The following is a 22,354-nucleotide window of genomic DNA, read 5'->3' as shown; positions in this document are numbered from 1 at the left end:
CAGATGGAGAAGCTGTCGAGTCCCTCACAGAATTTGCGAGTGAATTTGCTCCACATTTTACCATAGTTAATTTAGCATCATTTACGTAGATTCTTTCAGTAAATGAAGGTACTACGTGACTGGAAAAGAGTATAGGTCATAAGCCTGTATAGAAAAGATTTGACCAAAGAACAGTCTGCAGTTCGTTGGCAGGATACTAAAAAACTGTATCTTCTCAACCGAAGAGAATGCAACCAAAACTGAACTGGTGAATCTCTGTCTAGCAGCACGACCGGCTAGCCGCGCGGTCTAACTCGCTGCTTCCCGAGCAGGAAGGCGAGCCGGTCCTCGGCAAGAATTCGCTCGGCGAATGCTGGCTGATTCCCCTTACTCTGCTTCAGTTACACTGTGTCAGTGATTGCTGAGCAAACACCGTTTCCACGTATGTGTACACCATAATTATTCTACCTCGCAAACATTTGGGGTTACACTCGTCTGGTATGAGACCTTACCGTGGGGGCCACTGGGTACAGTGTGGGGCGGCGGTGGGGCGGGTGGACTGCCGCGGCCTGTTGTGGGATTCTGAACCACTGAGGGCTACGGCTGGACGAAGCCTCTCCGTCGTTTCTAGGCCCCTGCTTAATACATTCACTACATAATACATCTGTCTAGCAAACGGCTTTCAAGTCATGCCAAGCAGGTACGCGGCTCGGTGCCGTGAAGTCGGATTAAGTAACTGTGGGAGTGGACAACTGCGTCACGAAGGCAGCACAGGTGATGGTCCTGTTTGTGCACAGTGGCACCGACAGCTCATCCCTAGGTTTCAGTAATGGAGATCGGACGAGTAGGTGCAAATTAAGGTTGTTTTTGAGTGTAACCCGAGTCGGAAGAATTCACGCAGAAGAGGCTTCAGGCCTGATGACATCTTCTTCAGAATCTGGAGATCAGGTAAGCAACACATAATAGCGTGCATGGTATTTGGCTGCAGTTTTGTTGAACAGGGAGCTTGGCTCCAGGATATTACTGGAGGGGTGGTTTTTGGTTGCCCTTTGTGCCTTAGGCGAGGGCGAATCTTATTGAGTCTTTTCTCTTGCACATGCTATCAGAGGTTAAACTTAACTGCAAATAATTTTTCTTGTAAGCTGCGTCTCTTGTCTGCCCAGCGATTAGTCGAGGGAAGGAACGGGTACAGTGCTCCGAGCACAGGTGGTGAGCCACAGAGAGCAAAACTTGGTGATTCGGCAGCAAGACTGCGGCGGTTTTTAATTTCTGCTTAGTCATCGTGATAGCAGACTCCGAACTTGGTCCGAACTTCGCAGCTTTCGTTCTACTTGGTCACTCTCCCTAAAAGCTATTCATTGTGTAGACCCGGTAGAGGACACACTCAGTGTCTGGACCTCAACTGACACAGTGTGGAGAGTTTCTGTGGACCACGGGGATAGACACCGGGAGCGCAATATTTGCATCCGCTACCAGCGTTAGGGCGTGTGTTCTAACCGCATCCCTACTTTTTTTTAATCATAACTAGCCAGTCAGTCACGGTAAGAACTGCGCAAAGAGAAGCATCGTTTGCACATTAGAGGGAATAGAGACCACATTAAGGAACGAGTGGTGAAGTTATCTGTAATATCGGTAAAGTGGAGAACAGAACTTAGTCAGTGGTGTCAGTCTTCTTTCTTTCGTTATTCCGTCATAGGTAAGAGGTCATTCATTGACTGGGTTGGGGATTGTGAGGGGTGTGAACCTAGCTGTGACAGGGAGAGGGGGGGGGGCGGAGATGGGTTATAAATCATTGCATTGAATCTCTCATAGTCTCTTTACAAAGCGGTATAAGGATTCATGGCTATTATGGTTCGTAAATCGACTGCTTCACATGGCAGTACGTATGTTGCACACAGAGCGGCAGTTAGGACCATCACCACTGAGTCTAGTGATGGAACACGTGCGGTCTTGAGGGCAGTAATGTTCGTTTATGGGTTTCACAATGTTGAGGATAATGTCAGCTACTGGAGGTATTGAGGTGTCGTGAACTGCCTTAACCCCAGATTTCGTGGCGCGTGGGGGAACATCTGTAGGGCAGAATGGCTCGAGAGCATCATCCAACTTCTGATAGTGATCCAGTGATGCCCGTAAGATGAGCTATCGCATTTGAACAATCCCAGAATTTTTCTCACATTGCCCAGTAATCTCTCCATGATGCTCAGTAGCAATAATACAGTCGTTCATAACCGATAGGGTTTACAATTCTGGACCATTTAACCCAAGGGGTGGCGCAGTGATATGACACTCGACGTGCAGTCGAAATGGTCATGGTTCATGTCCACTTCATCGAAATAAACGTGTTCCTTCGTTTCCCTAAATCATGAAAATATAAAGATAGTAGTTTTGTAAAGAAACGGTCGATTTTCTGCCCTATTCAAATCCAGTCCGAAAATGTGCCTCGTCACTAAAAATCTCGTTGTGGACAATACATAAACCCCTAATCTTTATTTTCATTGACTATTTGAAGGTATTTTGTAGTGGATAAATTAAACTGTAAATGTGACACAGGCACATCTATTGTCGATTTTGAGCACAATTTGGGGGCTGGGTAGTAGGCAGAGGAGGCCAAACAAGAAACCATTCGCAACAATAGCTGATGGTAGTGCAAAAGATTAACTGTAAACGTGGCATCTGACATGTCTGCTATCGATTCAATGAGCAATTTGCAGAACTACATAGTAATTAGAGGAGCCTAAAAGAAGATACTGCAATGACTGTCAGAGAGAATCCATTCGTTAGTACATAACATTGTGCTTGCGACATAATACAGCGTTTGATATTTATAGTAAGTGAAAAACGTATGTTAGGTGATCCCATACGATGTAATAACGGCATGCTATCATTCCACGACGAGGAAGCGTACAGACCATGCATTACGCCGCGCGGGGTAGGGAACGATGACCTCAGCAATTTGGTCGCATAGGAACTTACTGCAAATTTCCAATTTAAGTGTCTTACGCAACTGTTTAAAACAACCAGCACTGACAGAAACTAGCACGCCACGTTCCACCATTTCGCCCAACAGAATGACTCAGCCCTTGGACCTTTGTAAATCGCGACATGTTCGGAGAAAAGCGGCTAGATATTTGTAATTCGCTATTGCCTTGAAAGAGACTACTGTCATAATAAGAAAATTATACCCAACAAAAAATGCATTATGGCGACTCTAAAAGTTCTGCATCTGTTGACTGCTTTCGAGTTTCGCACTCGCTGCGAGGTTTACGGAAAACACATTATTTTGAGGTCTCTTTTCAGCAAGTCACGGGATAAAATACCTTTTCCCACAAATTCACGATCAAATGCACAAAAAAAACGAAGGGAGATGTGTCACCTTCATGCTATACATGACGGTTGCTCTGAGCGGCGATGACCATCGACGTACACTACTGGCCATTAAAATTGCTACACCACGAAGATGACGTGCTACAGACGCGAAATTTAACCGACAGGAAGAAGATGTTGTGATAGGCAAATGATTAGCATTTCAATGCATTCACGCAAGGTTGGCGCCGGTTGCGACACCTACAACGTGCTGATATGAGGAAAGTTGACAACCGATTTCTCATACACAAACAGTAGTTGACCGGCGTTGCCTGGTGAAACGTTGTTGTGATGCCTCGTGTAAGGAGGAAAAATGCGTACCATCACGTTTCGGACTTTGATAAAGGTCGGATTGTAGCTTATCGCGATTGCGGTTTATCGTATCGCGACATTGCTGCTCGCGTTGGTCGAGATCCAATGACTGTTAGCAGAATATGGAAACGGTGGGTTCAGGAGGGTAATACGGAACGCCGTGCTGGATCCCAACGGCCTCGTATCACTAGCAGTCGAGATGACAGGCATCTTATCCGCATGGCTGTAACGAATGGTGCAGCCGCGTCTCGATCCCTGAGTCAACAGATGGGAACGATTGCAAGAGTACAACCACCTGCACGAACAGTTCGACGAGGTTTACAGCAGTATGGACTATCAGCTCGGAGGCCATGGCTGCGGTTACCCTTGACGCTGCATCCTAGATAGGAGCGCCTGAAATGCTGTACTCAACGACGAACCTGGGTGCACGAATGGAAAAACGTCATTTTTTCGGATGAATCCAGGTTCTGTTTACAGCATCATGATGGTCGCATCTATGTTTGGCGACATCGCGGTGAACGCACGTTGGAAGCGTGTATTCGTCATCGCAATACTGGTGTTTCACCCGGCGTGATGGTATGGAGTGCCATTGGTTACACGTCTCTGCCACCTCTTGTTCGCATTGACGGCACTTTGAACAGTGGACGTTACATTTCAGATGTGTTATGACCCGTGGCTCTACCCTTCATTCGATTCCTGCGAAACCCCACATTTCAGCAGGATAATGCACGACCGCTTGTTGCAGGTCCTCTATCGGCCTTTCTGGATACAGAAAATGTTCGATTGCTGCCCTAGCCAGCACATTCTCCAGATCTCTCACCAATTGAAAACGTCTGGTCAATGGTGGCCGAGCAACTGGCTCGTCACAATACGCCAGTCACTACTCCTGATGAACTGTGGTATCGTGTTGAAGCTGCATGGTCAGCTGTACTTGTACACGCCATCCAAGGTCTGTTTGACTCAATGCCCACGTGTATCAATGCCGTTATTACGGCCAGAGGTGGTTGTTCTGGGTACTGATTTATCAGGATCTATGCACCCAAATTGCCCGAAAATGTAATCACATGTCAGTTCTAGTATAATATATTTGTCCAATGAATACCCGTTTATAATTTGCATTTCTTCTTGGTGTAGCAATTTTAATGGCCAGTAGTGTATTACAGCTGTGACCAGATTTTTCGCATCTCGACTGGCCTTGAAAGGCGTCAGGCATTCTACCCGTCATCATACGTTACATAATAAGATAAAAATACATCTTCTGCGGTCACATAAGATATATGCTTATAATTCATAAGATAATGTGGAACTTGAATAAATTGTATCGAATACGCGTTACGTTGGCGCTTGTGGAAAAGGAGTGTCACAAATAAATCTAAGATACCACATCCAGGCACACATTTTCTTTTATGAGAGTTTATTCAAATTATGAAGCAGCCTGCTGACCTGATTCACGACGGAACATACCGGCTGAGATCGCCTTGGCCATTAGCAGTCACCGGCCAAAGGCACGTAGCGCACTACACCGTCGCAGCCGCGGGAACAGAACTACGTAATTACAGCGACCTGCTCGTAATTTATCAGTACCAGAACACGGACATTCACTCGTCCCCAATTGTTCGTCACATCAAAATTTGCTTTCCTCTCGTGCTTGACGACTGACACTGGAAGTTAGATGAAATAACAGTACATATGACAACGGAAGCGTATTTTCTCTCTACAGCTCCCTCTAGTACCATGGAGATCAGTCCCTGATGTCTCAACAGATGTCCTGTCATCCTATCCCTTCTCCTTGTCAGTGATTTCCACATATTCCTTTCCTCTCCGATTCTGCGCACAACCTACACATTCATTATCAGCCCACTTAATTTTCAGTATTCGTCTGTAGCAGCACATCTCAAATGCTTCGATTCTGTCCTGTTCCGGTTTTCCCACAGTCCATGTTTCACTACCATACAACGCTGTGCTCCAGACTTATATTCTTAGAAATTTCTTCCTCAAATTAAGGCCTATGTTTGATACCAGTGACTTCTCTCGGCCAGGAATGCCCTTTTCGCTAGTGCTAGTCTGCTTTTGATGTGCTCTTTGCTCCGCCCGTCATTGGTTATTTTGCTGCCTAGGTAGCAGACTTCCTTAACTTCTTCTATTTCGTGACCATCAATCCTGATGTTAACTCTCTTGCTGTTCTCATTTCTGCTACTTCTCATTACCTTCGTCTTTCTTCGTTTTACACTCAGTCCAGACTCTGTGGTCATTAGACTGTCCATTCCATTCAGCAGATAATGTAATTCTTCTTCACTTTCACTCACGATAGCACCCATTGCATTGATACCCTTTCACCTTGAATTTTAATTCCACTCCTGAACCTTTCTTTTATTTCCATCACTGCTTATTGATGTAAAGATTGAACAATAGGGGTGAAAGGCTACATCCCTGTCTTACACGCGTTTTAATCCGAACACTTCGTTCTTGCTCGTCCACTCTTATAATTCCGTCTCGGTTCTTGTACATATTCTGTATTGCTCGCCTCTCCTTAAAGCTTACCCCAATATTTCTCAGAATTTCGAACATCTTGCACCATTGTCGAATGTTTTTTCTAGGTCAACAAATCCTAGGACCCTGTCTTGATTTCACTTTAGTGTGGCATCCATTATCAACCGCAATGTCAGAATTGCCTCCCTGGTGCCTTTCGGGCGTTTCCTAAAGCCAAACCGATCGTCATCGAACACCTCTTCATCTTCAATTTTCGTTTCCATTCTTCTGTATATTTTTCTTGTCAGCAACTTTGATGCATGAGTTGTTAAGGTGCCTGTGCGATAATTCTCGCACTTGTCAGCTCTTGCAGTCTTCGGAATTGTGTGGATGATATTTTTGCGAAAGTCAGACTGTATATTGCCAGACCCAGACATACTACACACCAACGTGAATAGTCGTTTTGTTGCCACTTCCCCGAAGGATTTTAGAAATTTTGGTGGAATGTTATCGATCCCTTCTTCGTTATTTGATCTTAACTCTTCCAAAGGTCTCTTAAATTCTGATTCTAATACTGGATCCCCAATCTCTTCCAATTCGACTTCTGTTTCTTCTTCTATCATATCAGACAAGCGGCTGCTGTGGCCGAGTGATTCTAGGCGCTTCAGTCTGGAACCGCGCTGCTGCTACGGTCGCAGCTTCGTATCCTGCCTCGGGCATACATGTGTATGATGTCCTTAGGTTAGTTAGGTTTAAGTAGTTCTAAGTCTAGGGGGCTGATGACCTCAGATGTTAAGTCCCATAGTGCTTAGATCCATTTGAACGATATGAGAGAAATCTTCCCCTCGTAGAGGTATTCAATGTACTCTTTCCACCTATCTGCTCTCCACTCTGCATTAAGCAATGGAACTCCCATTGCACTCTTTATGCTACCGCCCTAGATTTTAATTTCCCCGAAGGTTAATTTGACTTTCCTATATGCTGAGTCAATCCTTCCGACTATCATTTCTTTTTCGATTTCTTCACATTTTTCATGTAGCCATTTCGTCTTAGCTTCCCTGCAATTCCTATTTATTTCATTCCTCAGCGACTTGTATTGCTGTATTCCTGAATTTCACTGAACATTTTTGTACTTCTTTCTTTCATCGATCAGCTGAAGTATTTCTTCTCTTACCCTTGGTTTCTTTACACTCACCTTCTTTGTATCTATGTTTTTCTTTCCACCTTCTGTGGTTGTCCTTTTTAATAACTCCCATTCCTCTTCAACTGTACTACCTACTGGAATATTGTTTATTGCTCTATCTACAGCCTTAGAGAACTTGAAGTGTATCTCATCATTCCTTAGTACTTCCGAATCCCATTCTTTGCATATTGATCCTTCCTGACTAATTTCTTACACTCCAGCCTACTCTTCATCACTAGTACATTGTGATCTGAGTCTATATCTGCTCCTGGGTACGCCTTACAATCCAGAATCTGCTTTCCGAATCTCTGTGTCACTATGATGTAATCTAACTGAAATATTTCGTATCACCTGGCCTTTGCCAAGTATACCACCCTCCTCTTGTGATTCTTGAACAGAGTATTCGGTATTTCTAGCTTAAATTTATTACATAACTCAATTAGACTTTCACCTCTCTCATTCCTTGTTCCAAGCCTACATTCTCCTGTAACCTTTTTCTCTACTCCTTCCTCTACAACTGCATTCCAGTCCCCCATGACTACTACACTTTCATCTCCCTTTGCGTATTGTACTAGTCTTTCAATATCCTCATATACTCTCTCTATCTCTTCATATTCAGCTTGCGACGTCGGCATGTATATCTGAACTATCATTTTCGGTGTTGGCTTGCTTTCAATTCTGATAAGAATAGCCCTATCACTGAAGTGTTCACACTAACACACTCTCTGCCCTACCTTCCTATTCATAATGAATTCTACTCCCGTAATACCATTTTCTACTAGTGTTGATATTACAGCATACTTATCTGACCAGAAATCCTGGTCTTCTTTCCATTTCACCTCACTGACCCATACCATATCTAGACTGAGCCTTTGCATTTCCCTTTTCAGATTTTCTAGCATCCCTACCACGTTCAAGCATCTGACATTTCACGCCCCGATTCGAACATCATCCTTTAATTGGTTGTTCATCCTTTTTCTCATGCTCACATTCCCCTTGGTAGTCCCCTCCCAGAAATCCGAATGGTGGACTATTTCGGAATCTTTTGCTAATGGAGTAATTATCATGACACTTTTCAAATATAGGCCATATGTCATGTGGATACACGTTACGTGTCTTTAATTCAGTGGTTTCCATTGTCTTCTGCATCTTCATGCCGTTGATCATTGCTGATTCTTCCGCCTTTAGGGGATGTTCCCCACCCCAAACGAAAGAGAGTGCCCCTGAAACTCTGTCCGCTCCTTCGCCCTCTTTGACAGGGCCGTTGGCAGAACGAGGGTGACTTCCTATGCCGGAAGTCTTCGGCCGCCAATTTCAAGCTTATCTGTGTGAATAAAAGTTAATCCATGTGAAACCATTGCTTCATGATAATAAATTTTTATTTTCTTCTGGTGGGTAATATATAACACATTTAATTTGTGATATTGATTCGCAGTTGCGGAATCTTCCTGATATGACTAGTTGGTGGCATATGAGAATTTGTGGCGGCCCGGGACTCGAAACAGGAACATCCGTAATTTAGCACAGTTTCAAGATCGTCACCAATGTCTTTTTCTTCGGACATTGTTAAAAACAAGTTTTACAAACTTCGATAGGAATAACGATAATCGTAATACTAAGGTTAATTATGTTTGTATCCTTGAACCGGCCGGGGTGGACGAGAGGTTCTAGGCGCTACAGTCTGGAACCGCGAGACCACTACGGTCGCAGGTTCGAATCCTGCCTCGGGCATGGATGTGTGTCATGTCCTTAGGTTAGTTAGGTTTAAGTAGTTCTCAGTTCTAGGGGACTGATGACCCCAGAAGTTAAGTCCCGTAGTGCTCAGAGCCATTTGAACCATTTCATTTATAATTACTATTAAAAACAGTCTTGATCACAATTTATTTTATAAGGTGACCGGTTTCGACCACTGCTGTGGTCATCTTCAGACCATTGAGTGATTCTCCAACAGGAAGGGGTTTCCACTCAATGGTCTGAAGATGACCACAGCAGTGGTCGAAACCGGTCACCTTATAAAATAAATTGTGACCAAGACTGTTTTTAATAGTAATTATTTACAAGACATTGATCACTGCTGTTCCCATAATGCATTCAAAAGGCATTTCATTTATCTCCTTGAAAGCGTGTGGTGGAAATCCAAGTGAAGTTGCGATCGATGGGATTGTAGACACTATGATATACTGAAGTTTGGGTCGGTTCTGGTAGCGTGCTCCGGAAGCCAAAGTGACTGAAGCGATCGCTCGCGACAAGCGGGAAATATGGATTCGAGCCCCAGTCATTCTTAACAGTAGATAATATCTTCACACTTAATTCAGTTAATTTCAGAAAGAATCCGACACTGCGATTAAATTTCGTAAATTTACTACAGCTTCTAGATCGTTAGCGATGTGTGTTTCTTCACTGTTCAAAATAAACACCCCTCTACGTTGAGTGATGTCCACCACAAAGTGTTTTCTGTTTGTTCGCAGGAGGCACTCCTCCCTGATGTGCTTCTGAGGGAGGTGGTGGATCGCATGGGTAAGGATCTCGCGGATGCGGCAGACGCTGCCTACATCGACTTCCCCGATACCAACAGGTGAGTACCCATTTGTCCAACAAGGCATATACGAGATGTGCTCTAAGAAATAACGGGAATTTTTGTTTACTGAAAATAATTTATTTGTTCATCTGCATCACCGTTGTCCTCTTCGAAATAGTCACCACTGAATGTTATAAATCCATGCTAACTAGCCGGCCGCTGTGACCGAGCGGTTCTAGGCGCTTCGTTCCAGAACCACGCGGCTGCTACGGTCGCAGGTTCGAATCCTGCCTCGGGCATGGATGTGTGTGATGTCCTTAGGTTAGTCATGTTTAGGTAGTTCTAAGTCTATGGGACTGATGACCTCAGATGTTAAGTCCCATAGTGCTTAGAGCCATTTAGAACCATTTTGAACCATGCTAACTCTTCCACCAAACCCAGAAATACTTTTGGAATTCCATCTCTGGGGCAGCTTTTAGCTCTTAACGGTGCGGTTTTAGTCTTATTTTTACCCGTGGTCTAGGGGTAGCCTCTTTGATTAGTAATAAATAGTCCACACACCCCCGGCTTACATCCCGCCACTGCTCAAACTTTGCATAAAATCATTAGCAACGGCGGCCGAAGACTTCCGGCATGAGAATTCACCCTCATTCAGCCGATGGCGGTGTCAAACAGGGCGAAGGAGCGGATAGAGTTTCAGGGCACTCTGTTGTCCTTGGGATGGGAAACTGTCAATAAAGGCAAAAGAAAAGGTAATGATCAACGGCATGAAGAAAGAGAAGGTAATGGAAACCACTGCGTTAAAGACACATACAGTGTACCCACAGGATATGTGGCCGATAATTGAACAAATGGTTTGATGATCTCTCCACTGGCAAAAGATCGCAGACTAGTCCCACATTCAGATCTTCGGGAGAGGACTTTCATGGGGGAGGTGACCACTAGGAAAACTGAGTAACTAGCGAAAGGATAACGTTGTACGTGTCAGGGTGTGGAATGTCATAAGTTTTAACGTGGTAGGGAAGCTAGAAAATCTGTAAATGGAAATGCTAAGGCGCATTCTAGATATAGTATGGATCAGTGAGATGAAATGGAAAGACGAACAGGATTTCTCGTCAGATGCGTATAACGTAATCTCAACAGCAGCAGAAGATGGTATAACGGGGGTAGGATTCGTTGTAAATAGGGGTGGGGCAGAGAGTGAGGTACTGTGACCACTTCAGTGATAAGTTCGTTCTCATCCGAATCGACGGAAACCCACTACCGACAATGATCGTTCAGCTATACACTCTGACGACGCAAACTGAAGATGAAGAGACAGAGAAAGTATATGAGGATATCGAACAGGTAGTTCAGTACGGCCGCGTGGGATTAGCCGAGCGGTCTATGGCGCTGCAATCATGGACTGTGCGACTGGTCCCGACGGAGGTTCGTGTCCTCCCTCGGGCATGGGTGTGTGTGTTTGTCCTTGGGATAATTTAGGTTAAGTAGTCTGTAAGATTAGGGACTGATGATCTTAGCAGTTAAGTCCCATAAGATATCACACACATTTGAACGTTTTTTTTGTTTTTTTTTAGTGCAGTACGCAAAGGGAGGATTGGACTGCGGTTGTAGGGGAAGGAGTACAAGTAAGCGTTACGGGAGAATGTGCGCTTGGTAGTAGGAATGAGAGAGAGGAGAAAGACTAATTGAGTTCAGCAATAAATTTCAGCTACTGTTAACGAATACTCTGTTCCACAATCACAAGAGGAAATAGTGTACTTGGATAAGGTCGTGACATACAATAAAGGTTACAGATAGATCACATCATGGTCAGGCAGAGCTCCTGTAATCAGATTCTGGATTGTAACGCGTACCGAGGAGCAGGTATAGTCTCAGGTTACAATTTAGTAGTGATGAAGAGCAGACAGAAGACACTAGACAGTCAGAACAAATGCACAAAGAAGTGGGATGCTGAAATACACTTGAAGTTCTCTGATGCTATAGATACTGCGGTAAGGAACAGTTCAGTATGCAGTTCAGTTGAAAACCAGCGGACATATCCAAAAAGGGCAGAAGTTATAAAGAAAAACATAGGTACAAAGAAGGTAACTGCGAACAAACCACGGGGAACAGAAGAAATACTTCAACTGGTCGATGAGAGAAGGAAGTACAAAAATATTCATGGAAATTCAGGAATACAGACAGAAATACAAGCCATATAGGAATTAAGTAAAGGGAAGTACAGGGAAGCTAAACCGTAATGGCTGCTTGAAAAATGTGAAGAAACGAATGTCGAAACGACAAACAGCAAAGTGAGAACAGTCTTCGGTGAAATTAAAAGCAAGGATGGTAACATTAAGAGAGCAATGGGAATTCCACTGTTAAATACAGAGGAGAGAGTTGATAGGTGGGAACAACACATTGAAAGCCTCTATGAGGGGCAAAATATGTCTGATATGATAGAAGAAGAAACAGGAGTCGATATGGAAGAGCTGGGAGATCTAGTATTAGAATCAGAATTTAAAAGAGCGTTGAAAGACTTAGGACCAAATAAGGCAGAAGGGATAGATAACATTCCAAGTTGGTGTTCAGAATGTATGAGACTGCGATATAGCATCTGACTTTCGGAAAGATATCACCCACACAATTCCGAAGACTGCGAGAGCTGACAAGTGCAGGAATTGTTGCACAATCAGCTTGACAGTTCATGCATCGAAGCTGCTGACAAGAATAATTTATAAAAGAATGGAAAAGAAAATTGAAAATGTGTTAGATGACGATCAGTTTGGCTTTAGGAAAGGTAAAGGCGCCGGAGAGGCACTTCTGACGTTGCGGTTAATAATGGCACCAAGCCACGTTCGTAGGATTTGTCGACCTGGAAAAGGCGTTCGATAATGTCAGATTGTGAAAGATGTTCAAAATTCTGAGAAACATAGATGTAAGCTACTTGGAAAGACGGGTAATTTACAATCTCTGCAATAACCAAGAGGGAATAATAAGAGCGGAAGACCGAAAACGAAACGCTCGCATTAAAAAAAGGTGTAAGACAAGGTTGTAGTCTTTCACCTTTACTGTTCAGTCTATACATCGAAGAAGAAATGAGGGAAATAAAAGAAAGTTTCAGGAGTGGAAGATAAGATTCGCTGATGACGTTGCTATTCTCGGTGAATATGAAGAAGAATTGCAGTAAATGCTGAATGGAATGAAGAGTCTAATACAATCTAGTACAGAATATGGATTGTGAGTAAATCGAAGAAAGACAAAAGTAATAAGAAGTAGATGAAATGAGAATAACTTAACATCAGGATTGGGGACCATAAAGTAGATGAAGTTAAGGAATTCTGGTATCTAGGCAGCAAAATAACCCATGTGCGACAGAGCAAGGAGGACATCAAAGGCAGAGTAGCACTGGCAAAGAGGGCGTTCCCAGCCAGGAGAAGTCTGTTAACATCAACCATAGGCCTTAATTTGAGGAAGAAATTTCTGAGAACGTACGTTTGGAACACAGTACTGCATGGTAGTGGAACATGCACTGTGGCAAAACCGGAACACAAGAGAATAACAACATTTGAGATGTGGTGCCACAGAAGAATGTTGAAAATTAGATTAACAGGTAAGGTATGCAATGAGGAAGTTCTCCGCAGAATCGGCGAGGAGAGGAGTCTATGGAAAGTGCTGAAGAGAAAAAGGAACAGAATGATAGGATGTCTATTAGGACATCAATGAATAACTTCCATTGTACTAGAGGGAGCTGTAGAGTGTAAAAAATGTTTATAAAATGATAGTATTTTGAGGCTTTTTATGATTTCGAACAGAAAAAAAATCACACAGGGCCATTTCCGTGTATATGAACGATGGGATAGCACTTCATTACTGTCTTTCAACAAAGCATCACGAACAACGAATTATTTCGAAGCAGGTGTATTATAGTGGAGCAGAACCAATGATTTTTTTCTATACAAATCCAAGTGGTTTTTTTTCGCATTGTTTCACGCAGGCGGCGTTGAATGTGTAAGTGGTACTCCTCACTGATCTTTCAAGGTTGTGGTAAGAGCAGTTTTTGCACTTTACCGTTAAAATTAAAGAAAAGAATGTGCATTACTTTCATATTTGGCGGTATTTGTCGAGTTTTTTCCTGTCTTGTCGATCAAGAATGCTTTCTCTAGCGGGACTGAGCCTTAGTTTCGAAATCAAATTCGTAAAACCACGTTTTATCAGCTGTTATGACACTTTTCAATAGTTCTGCATCATTTTTCACACTGAAACTCTTGAACAATTGGCATTCACTGCTATTTTTGTTAGAAATTCATCAGTTTCGGAACAATTTGAATACCCAAACGTTAAATATCCAAAAATTCTGAAAAGAAAAAATTTATATGCCAACACGATTGACGACATCTCTGACTCTGATTTTCCGATCTTTCATAATCATTTCTTTCAGTTTTTACTCGATTTCCTTGGTTAAGATGTGCTGGGACCATCAGGCCGCTAGTCATCTGCAAGGACCCGTTTACAAACTCTCATACCACTCGTACGCCATTTGTTCATTTATTGCAGGGTCACCAAAAGCAATATTTTGCGTTTCTAAAACTTTGTTGCTCTCTATTCCGTTCTTATCGAACAATTTTATACTAACTGCGTGATTAATATTCATACAGAATGGTCAGAAACAGACTGACAAGCTTGTAAGCATGGCACAGGGTAGTTTGTGCTGATAAACGATTACTTTAAAAAAGAAAGCAATACGTTGTGCCATTTCCCAGTCGATTAGCATCGGAGTTAGCCAATCAGGACCTTGCGCGCTCAAATTCAAGCAGCCCGGTAGAAACTGTGCAGCCCAACGTGTTCATTGTCTGATTTCCTAAAACCGAACTAGATAGCGATACCAAAAATTTAAAGTAGGATGGTAGTAAGTATCGAACACGAGCCAAAGGCTGAGCAATCCCGTGCCCTATCATCTACGCTATGAAAATGAGAACAACTGACACTGATTCTAACTGATGGATCAAATGAAATTGCGCGCGCAACGGCCTTTTGCCTAACTTCAGTGCTAAGTAAATCAGAAACGGCGCAACGTGTCAAATTTTTTTTAGCATTATTTCTCAACGCAGCCTACCCTACGACAGACTTACAGGCATTTCAGACTATTTTTGACGTCACTGTACAGAATAAAATATCGTGCACTGCACCTAAACACATGTAACTTTTTGATAGCTAAGAACAGACTAAATATCCGTTAGAGATAACACAGAAGAACAGACGAAATATCCGATATAGGTAACACTGCACAGATACAACGAAAAATCTCGTCAATCTGAGTAATAAACCCCAGTGAATTACAAAATTGCCGTTACGTTTTGAATACGCATCCTACACTGCTCTTGCTTTTTCTCCACTCCTATCTTACCACATATTTTTATATTTATTTCAATATAGAAAACTTTCGTGTCTGTATTCACATAAATATTGCGATGGTGAAGAAGGACTAAAATTCAAACTAACTGTTACCTTGACCTTTCAGCAATATGCCACATTATTTCAATTCTATATTAATTAAATCAGTCATAAGAATATTATAATCTCTTCCCAAGCCAGGAGTGCTGTTATCAAGCAAGCCTGTGGAGGTGTCTAAATGTCGTGGAAAATTCATTTGATATGATTTAATCAGCCTTTAATTAAATCGACTTTTGAAGTAATGGGCCAATTAGGACTTAACCTATATCAATCAACACGTAATTTGAAGACAAAGCTAAAACATTATTACATTTCAGTCCATAAACGTATCACGGCACTGCGCTGAACAGATATTTGAATGTTGTGCAGGGGCAGATGAATTTAGTGAAACTTAACTTCTAATTGTTGTTGTTTATAGGTCCCCTAACTCTGACTTCAGAGCATTTCTGCTCAAACTAGAGAGAGTCCCTGATTCACTTTGTAGGAAGTACCAGAAATTAGTTATGTGTGGTGACTTCAATATAAATTTTGTATATGATGGTGCAAGAAAAAGGATATAGGTAGATCTCATAAATTCATATGATCTGATGCAAACTGTGTTTTCTCCGACTAGGATGCAGGGGAACTGTAGCACAGCCATAGACAATATTTTTATTCGTCCTTCTTTATTAGATGGGCATTCTGTTAGTAAAAGGGTGAATGGCCTTTCAGACCATGATGCAGAAATTTTCACACTAAAAGACTTTTGTAGTCAAAAAATGTCACATATAATTACAAATTATGTATGAAAGTTAATCCAACAGCAGTAGAGAGTATTTTAAACCTTGTCAAGGAACAAGATTGTCACAATGTTTATAGTGCCGATAACATAGATGATAAATATAAAGCTTTCCTTAACACATTTCTCGTGCTCTTTAAGAGTTGCTTTCCATTAGAACGTTCTAAACGGGGTAATAGCAGTAGCAGGCAGCCTGGGTGGCTAACTAGTGTGATAAAGATATCGTCTAGAACAAAGCGGAAATTATATCAATATCTTAGACGTAGTCACAGTCAAGCTACAGTAGCCCATTACAAACAAGACTGTAAGGTGCTGAAAATGTTATTAGGAACCCAAAGAGTATGTGGTATGCAAATAGAACAGCATAGCAGATATATGTACAGTATTTAACAATCATTTTCTGAGCATTGCTGTTGAATTAAATAAAAATTTAGTTTCTATGGGGAATCATATAACTTTCTTGGAAAATGCCTTTCCGAGATTGATGTCTGAAATACTCCCCTGTGATACAGTCAAGGGGGAGACTGAGTCAATAATTAAATCACTGAAGACTAAGGTCTCTCATGGTTACGATGGAGTGGTTAGCAGAATATTAATGTACTGTGGTGCACATGTTAGCCCTATATTTAGCTAAATTTTTAATTTTTCCTTTAGGAATGGTCACTTCCCTGAAGGATTAAAGTACTTAGTAGTAAACCCTCTTTATAAAAAGAGAGAAAGGGATAATGGAGATAATTTTAGACCTATTTCTATGCCATCATTGTTTGCTAAAGTTATTGAAAAGGATGTGTATGTAAGGATAATTGATCATTTTATATTACACGATTTGCTATCAACTGTACAGTTTGGCTTTAGTAGTCGCTTAACGAACGAAGATGCTATATTCTCTTTTCTCTGTGAGGTACTGCATGGGTTAAACAAAAGGTTTCAAACTCTAGGCATATTTTTTATTTAACTAAGGCATTTGATTGTGTTGATTACAAAATATTGCTCCAGAAGTTGGACCATTACAGAACACAGGGAGTAGCTCGCAATTGGTTCACCTCTTACTTTAGCAACAGACAGCCAAGGGTCATTATTCACATTATTGAGAATGCCTGTGATGTGGGATCTGAGTGGCGTACAGTCATGTGGGGGGTGCCCCAGGGCTCAGTGATGGCGCCACTCCTGTTCCTTATTTATATAAATGATATGCCGTCTAGTATTATGAGTAACTCTAAAATATTTCTGTCTGCCGATGACACTAGCTTGGTGGCAAAGGATGTTGTGTACAACATTGGCTCGGTTTCAAATAGTGCAGTTCATGACCTAAGTTCATGGCTTGTACGAAATAAACTAATGCTAAATCACAGTAAGACTCAGTTTTTACAGTTTCTAACACACAATTCATAAAACCTGACGTTTTAATTTCACAGAACGGGTATATTATTAGTGAAACTAAACATTTCAAATTTCTAGGTGTTCAGATAGATAGTAAATTGTCGTGGAAAGCCCATGATCAGGATCTTGTTCAGAGACTTAATGCTGCAATTTTTAATATTTGAACGGTATTAGTTCGACACGAAAATTAGTCTATTTTGCTTATTTTCATTCACTTATGTCGTATGGTTTTATATTTTGGGGTAACTCTTCCCATTCTAAATGTATATTTTTGGCTCAAAAACGGGAGTTTCGGACAATAAGTGGTGTAATTTCACAAACCTCTTGTCGACCCCTGTTCATGAGTGTGAGTATTTTGACATTGATCTCTCAATATATTCATTCCTTACCGTCAGTTCTTCTTAACAATATTAGCTTATTCCCGAGAATAAACAGCTTTGACTCAGTTAATACCCGGCGGAAATCAAACCTGCATTTGGATCGGACTTCCTTCACTTTTGTGCAGAAAGGTGTGCAGTATACTGCTGCATCCATTTTCAATAAGCTACCACTCGAATTCAAAAATCTTAGCAGTAATCCACGCTCTTTCAAATCGAAACTCAAGAGTTTCCTCATGGGTCACTCCTATTCTGTCGAGGAGTTCCTTGAAAAATTAAGGTGATTCTTGTTGTATTGTTGATTGCATTTACTTAACTTATGGATTGACTTTTTTCGGGTTCATAACAATTTTATTTTTATCTGTTATTACTTTTATATTGTAATTTCATGTACTGACACGTTCCATGGCCTTGGAGATTTGATCCTCAACTTGGTCCTACTGAACTTGACGTGTAAATAAATAAATAAAAGAATTAATTAAATTTTAATGGGTCCTCTCACTTTATCAGATGGTGGGAATATCTATCGTGCTTGCACATGCTTTGTTGCTAGGTGGCATAATGTGTTACACTACACTACACAGCGTAAGTTAACATTTCATGTATGCAACTCATATTCTGATATTTTACGCTCCAGCTCGCACTCAGACATCTCCCCCTAAGCAGTCTTCTCCCGGGGATGCGCATCGGGGCTAAACAGGAATCTTTTAGCAATGGCAGGATAACCACCAACTTTTTTTCAGTTACAGACCACTTTTCATGGTTACACAAGTGCCTTTAATGCAGTGATTTTCATTGACTTCTGCATCAATATGGCCTTGATTAGCGATAGTTTTTCTGCCCTTAAGAGCACTTTGCGCTAGAAAGGCATGATGGCACATTTAATTCAATAAGATCCTCCAGTCTGAGGAAACCATCGGCAGAATGAGGGGACTCCTTACATCGGATACACTCTAAGGCAAAAAGCGACGCACCACCAAGGAATTATCAGAATGGGATGGAAACTTGCAGATGTGATATACACGTGTGTTGTTATTGTGGTCTTCAGTCCTGAGGCTGGTTTCATGCAGCTCTCCATGCTACTCTATCCTGTGCAAGCTTTTTCATCTCCCAGTACTTACTGCAACCTACATCCTTCTGAATCTGGTTAGTGTATTCATCTCTTGGATGATTTTTACCCCCCACGCTGCCCCCCAATGCTAAATTTGTGATCCCTTGGTGCCTCAGAACATGTTCTACCAACCAGTCCCTTCTTCTTGTCAAGTTGTGCCACAAACTCCTCTTTTCCCCAGTTCTATTCAATACCTCCTCATTAGTTATGTGCTCTACCAATCTAATCTTCAGCATTCTTCTGTAGCACCACATTTCAAAAGTTTCTATTCTCTTCTTGTCCGAACTATTGATCGTCCATATTTCACTTCCATACAAATACTTTTAGAAACGACTTCCTGACAATTAAATCTATACTCGATGTTAACAAATTGCTCTTCTTCAGAAACGCTTTCCTTGCCATTGCCAGTCTACATTTTATATCCTCTCTACTTCGTCCATCAGTTATTTTGCTCCCCAAATAGCAAAATTCCTTTACTACTTTAATCGTCTCATTTCCTAATCTAATTCCCGCAGCATCACCCAATTTAGTTCGACTATATTCCATTATCCTCATTATGCTTTGTTAATGTTCATCTTATATCCTCCTTTCAAGACACTGTCCATTCCGTTCAACTGCTCTTCCAAGTCCGTTGCTGTCTCTGATAGAATTACAATGTCAATTTCTTCTCCATGGATTTTAATACCTACTCCGAATTTTTCTTTTGTTTTCTTTACTGCTTGCTCAATATACAGATTGAATAACATCGCGGAGAGGCTACAACCCTGTCTCACTCCCTTCCCAACCACTGCTTCCCTTTCATGCCCCTCGACTCTTATAACTGCCATCTGGTTTCTGTACAAATTATAAATAGCCTTTCGCTCCCTGTATTTTATCCCTGCTACCTTTAGAATTTGAAAGAGATTATTCCAGTCAGCATTGTCAAAAGCTTTCTCTAAGTCTACAATTGCTAGAAAAGTAGGTTTGCCTTTCCTTAGTCTATTTTCTAAGGTAAGTCGTAAGGTCAGTAGTGCCTCACGTGTTCCAACATTTCTACGGAATCCAAACTGATCTCCCCCGAGGTCGGCTTCTACCAGTTTTTCCATTCGTCTGTAAAGAATTCGCGTTAGTATTTTGCAGCTGTGACTTATTAAACTGATAGTTCGGTAGTTTTGTGTTAGTACCATATAAAACACTACAAAGCTTTACTCCATAGGATGTCTCTGGGGGCGCTGATGTCGGGGCGCGCGGTTAAGGACCTGGACGGTGAGGAGTCTCAGTTTCCGCTGGACTACGAGCACTTCGCAGATCTGGCCAATAACCCCAGCCCCAGCATCCGTGACCAGGAGTACTTGCAGCACAGTACGCTTTGGGGACACCAGTACGTCGCAGGTGAGCAGCAGCGATTGACGTACTAAATTTCCGATATTTATTAAGTGTTCCTGAGACCATGTACTAGATGTGGCAACTGAATAACGAGATTGCATTTCATTCTATATTTCATTTTGCTTTTAGATTCGTTCTTCTGATGGTTTTAGGTTAATCTTGCGCATTGGTTGGGGATGTGAAAGTTATGTGGACATGTCAGCACCATGATTAACTAAAAAGCTGCACAGTATATTAATTCCTTATGAAAATTGCGAACGCAATAGCTTTTTCCCTATATTTAATCATCATGAAGTACCACCACAGCCGTGTCGTCTAACTGAAGATTTGATTCGTCGTACTGAGCTGTCAGAAACATCATTATTATTCTTTTATGTTTTAGTTACAGTATGGAACTCCACTTACTTTTTGTGCAAGGTAAGCGATTGTTAACAATGGACGGGCTGAAAAGCAAAAGATTTATCACACAGTGGAATATGTAGTTTTTAATTGTGTGAGAGATATCAGCATTACTCTAAGGATATAAAGGAATAACCTGATCGTGCAATAATACTTCTTTATTTATTCCCTCGCTCCATATGCTCAAAGGGGTGGGCTGTCAATAGTAAACACAGTCTTCTCTTCAACTTACTGGTGTTAAAACACGTAAATAGATACAAAACTATTATAAAGGTAAATAATTTACATGTCTAGAAATACTGTATACTAAAATTTTGCTTTCACGGTCAGGGTTAAAATATAACTGCAGGCTTTCCCTCCTTTTCTGATTAAAAAGATGACGCATAAAACGGGGAGGCATTGAAATGAAGCACTATATATTCAATGGTAAAGAGAAAATCTGCCTAGGGGAAGGACTGATTTGTAAGAGGGATGATTAGTGTCTGCGTAGATTAATAGGTGTGGCTTTCGTAAAGTGGGTCAGGTGAATCCTAGTTTCAGATGAAAAGAGGTGTGGGGTGAAAAAAAAGGTAAGGAATAAAAGGTGGGGAGGGACGGGAAGCCTTAATTAGGTGTAGGATAGGGACAAAAAAGTGCTGATAGGGCGGATATCAGGCAGATTAGATTTTCTCGGAAAGGGGCATCGGTTATGTTTTGTTGGAAGAGGTGTGTCAGTGTATAATGATGAAATTTGTCGGTATTATTCCAGCAGCATTCTGGGATTTGAACTTAGAGGGGCAACAACCGAATAGTGGATTTTGCAGATCTGTAGGAGTGATGAGGTAGTAAAGGCGGCATTTGTAGGAAGGTAAATATATGAAGAATTTTTTGCTTTGAAATCCATACAGCAATAGAAAATAGGAAGTGAGTAGCTTAAAAGGTACAATTACCGAGGTCAAATGAGTCAAAGAAGGAAACGCCTTACTGGCTGGCATGCCTAGATAAATACACTGACGTCACTGGAGTATGTTACACCATGAACGCCTTGACCGAACACTACCAAATTGATATTCCAGTAATTGCAAGATTGCAGGATATGCTGATTCAAATTTAATCTCTATGGACGCTTATTTCAACTACAGAAAATGTCATTCCTTTATATGAAGAACGATGGGAGTTTGCAAAGGCTTTTGGGTGTGACTAACGTTTCTCGAACTTTTCAGGTGGAGATGGCAACACAGCGTGCCCTGAAGATACCAATGCGAGTTATAGCCATTTTTCGGACTTCACACATTAGCATGTGGCACATGAGAGCATCATACTGACAGATCCCTCAGTTAGTTGGCTATAATGCAGTGACTGGAAAATGAACGTGACGAGCTGGAGTCAGGACAACAGTATGCCAAGGAAAGCGTGGGTTCTTCCTCAAGGTCTACACCATGATAAGATCATACGGTTGATCCACTGGTCCTGACAAATAGTCAACAGCTGAAATCAAGACAGAGGTTACAAGTAACTGTGTCAGCACTAACCATTGGAAAGAGATTTGTGGAAGCTGGGTGAAGTGTCCCTCTCTTTCATAAGCAAAAATAGAATATAAAAATGTGAAACTTCTTCGAGACTGACCTGTATATACATACTGGGTGAGTCAACCGCTCCTACCGCTGGGTTTTATGCAACCCACAACGCTTTCAAAAGCCACATG

General features: G+C 41.7%; 1 protein-coding gene across 1 annotated transcript in view; it reads left to right on the top strand.

Moving 5' to 3' along the window:
• Positions 1-22,354, top strand: part of LOC124802644 — a 104,761-nt gene that overhangs the window by 58,269 nt on the left and 24,138 nt on the right. Inside the window, exons 3-4 of the mRNA XM_047263547.1 lie at positions 9,775-9,881; positions 20,102-20,277. Of these exons, the coding sequence (XP_047119503.1) occupies positions 9,775-9,881; positions 20,102-20,277 (283 nt within the window). The remainder of the gene's footprint in view (positions 1-9,774; positions 9,882-20,101; positions 20,278-22,354) is intronic.

The sequence above is a fragment of the Schistocerca piceifrons genome, chromosome 6, assembly GCF_021461385.2.
Source record: "Schistocerca piceifrons isolate TAMUIC-IGC-003096 chromosome 6, iqSchPice1.1, whole genome shotgun sequence".
Lineage (NCBI taxonomy): Eukaryota > Metazoa > Arthropoda > Insecta > Orthoptera > Acrididae > Schistocerca > Schistocerca piceifrons.
The sequence above is the reverse complement of the archived record's forward strand: the minus strand, read 5'-3'. Positions and strand labels throughout refer to the sequence as shown.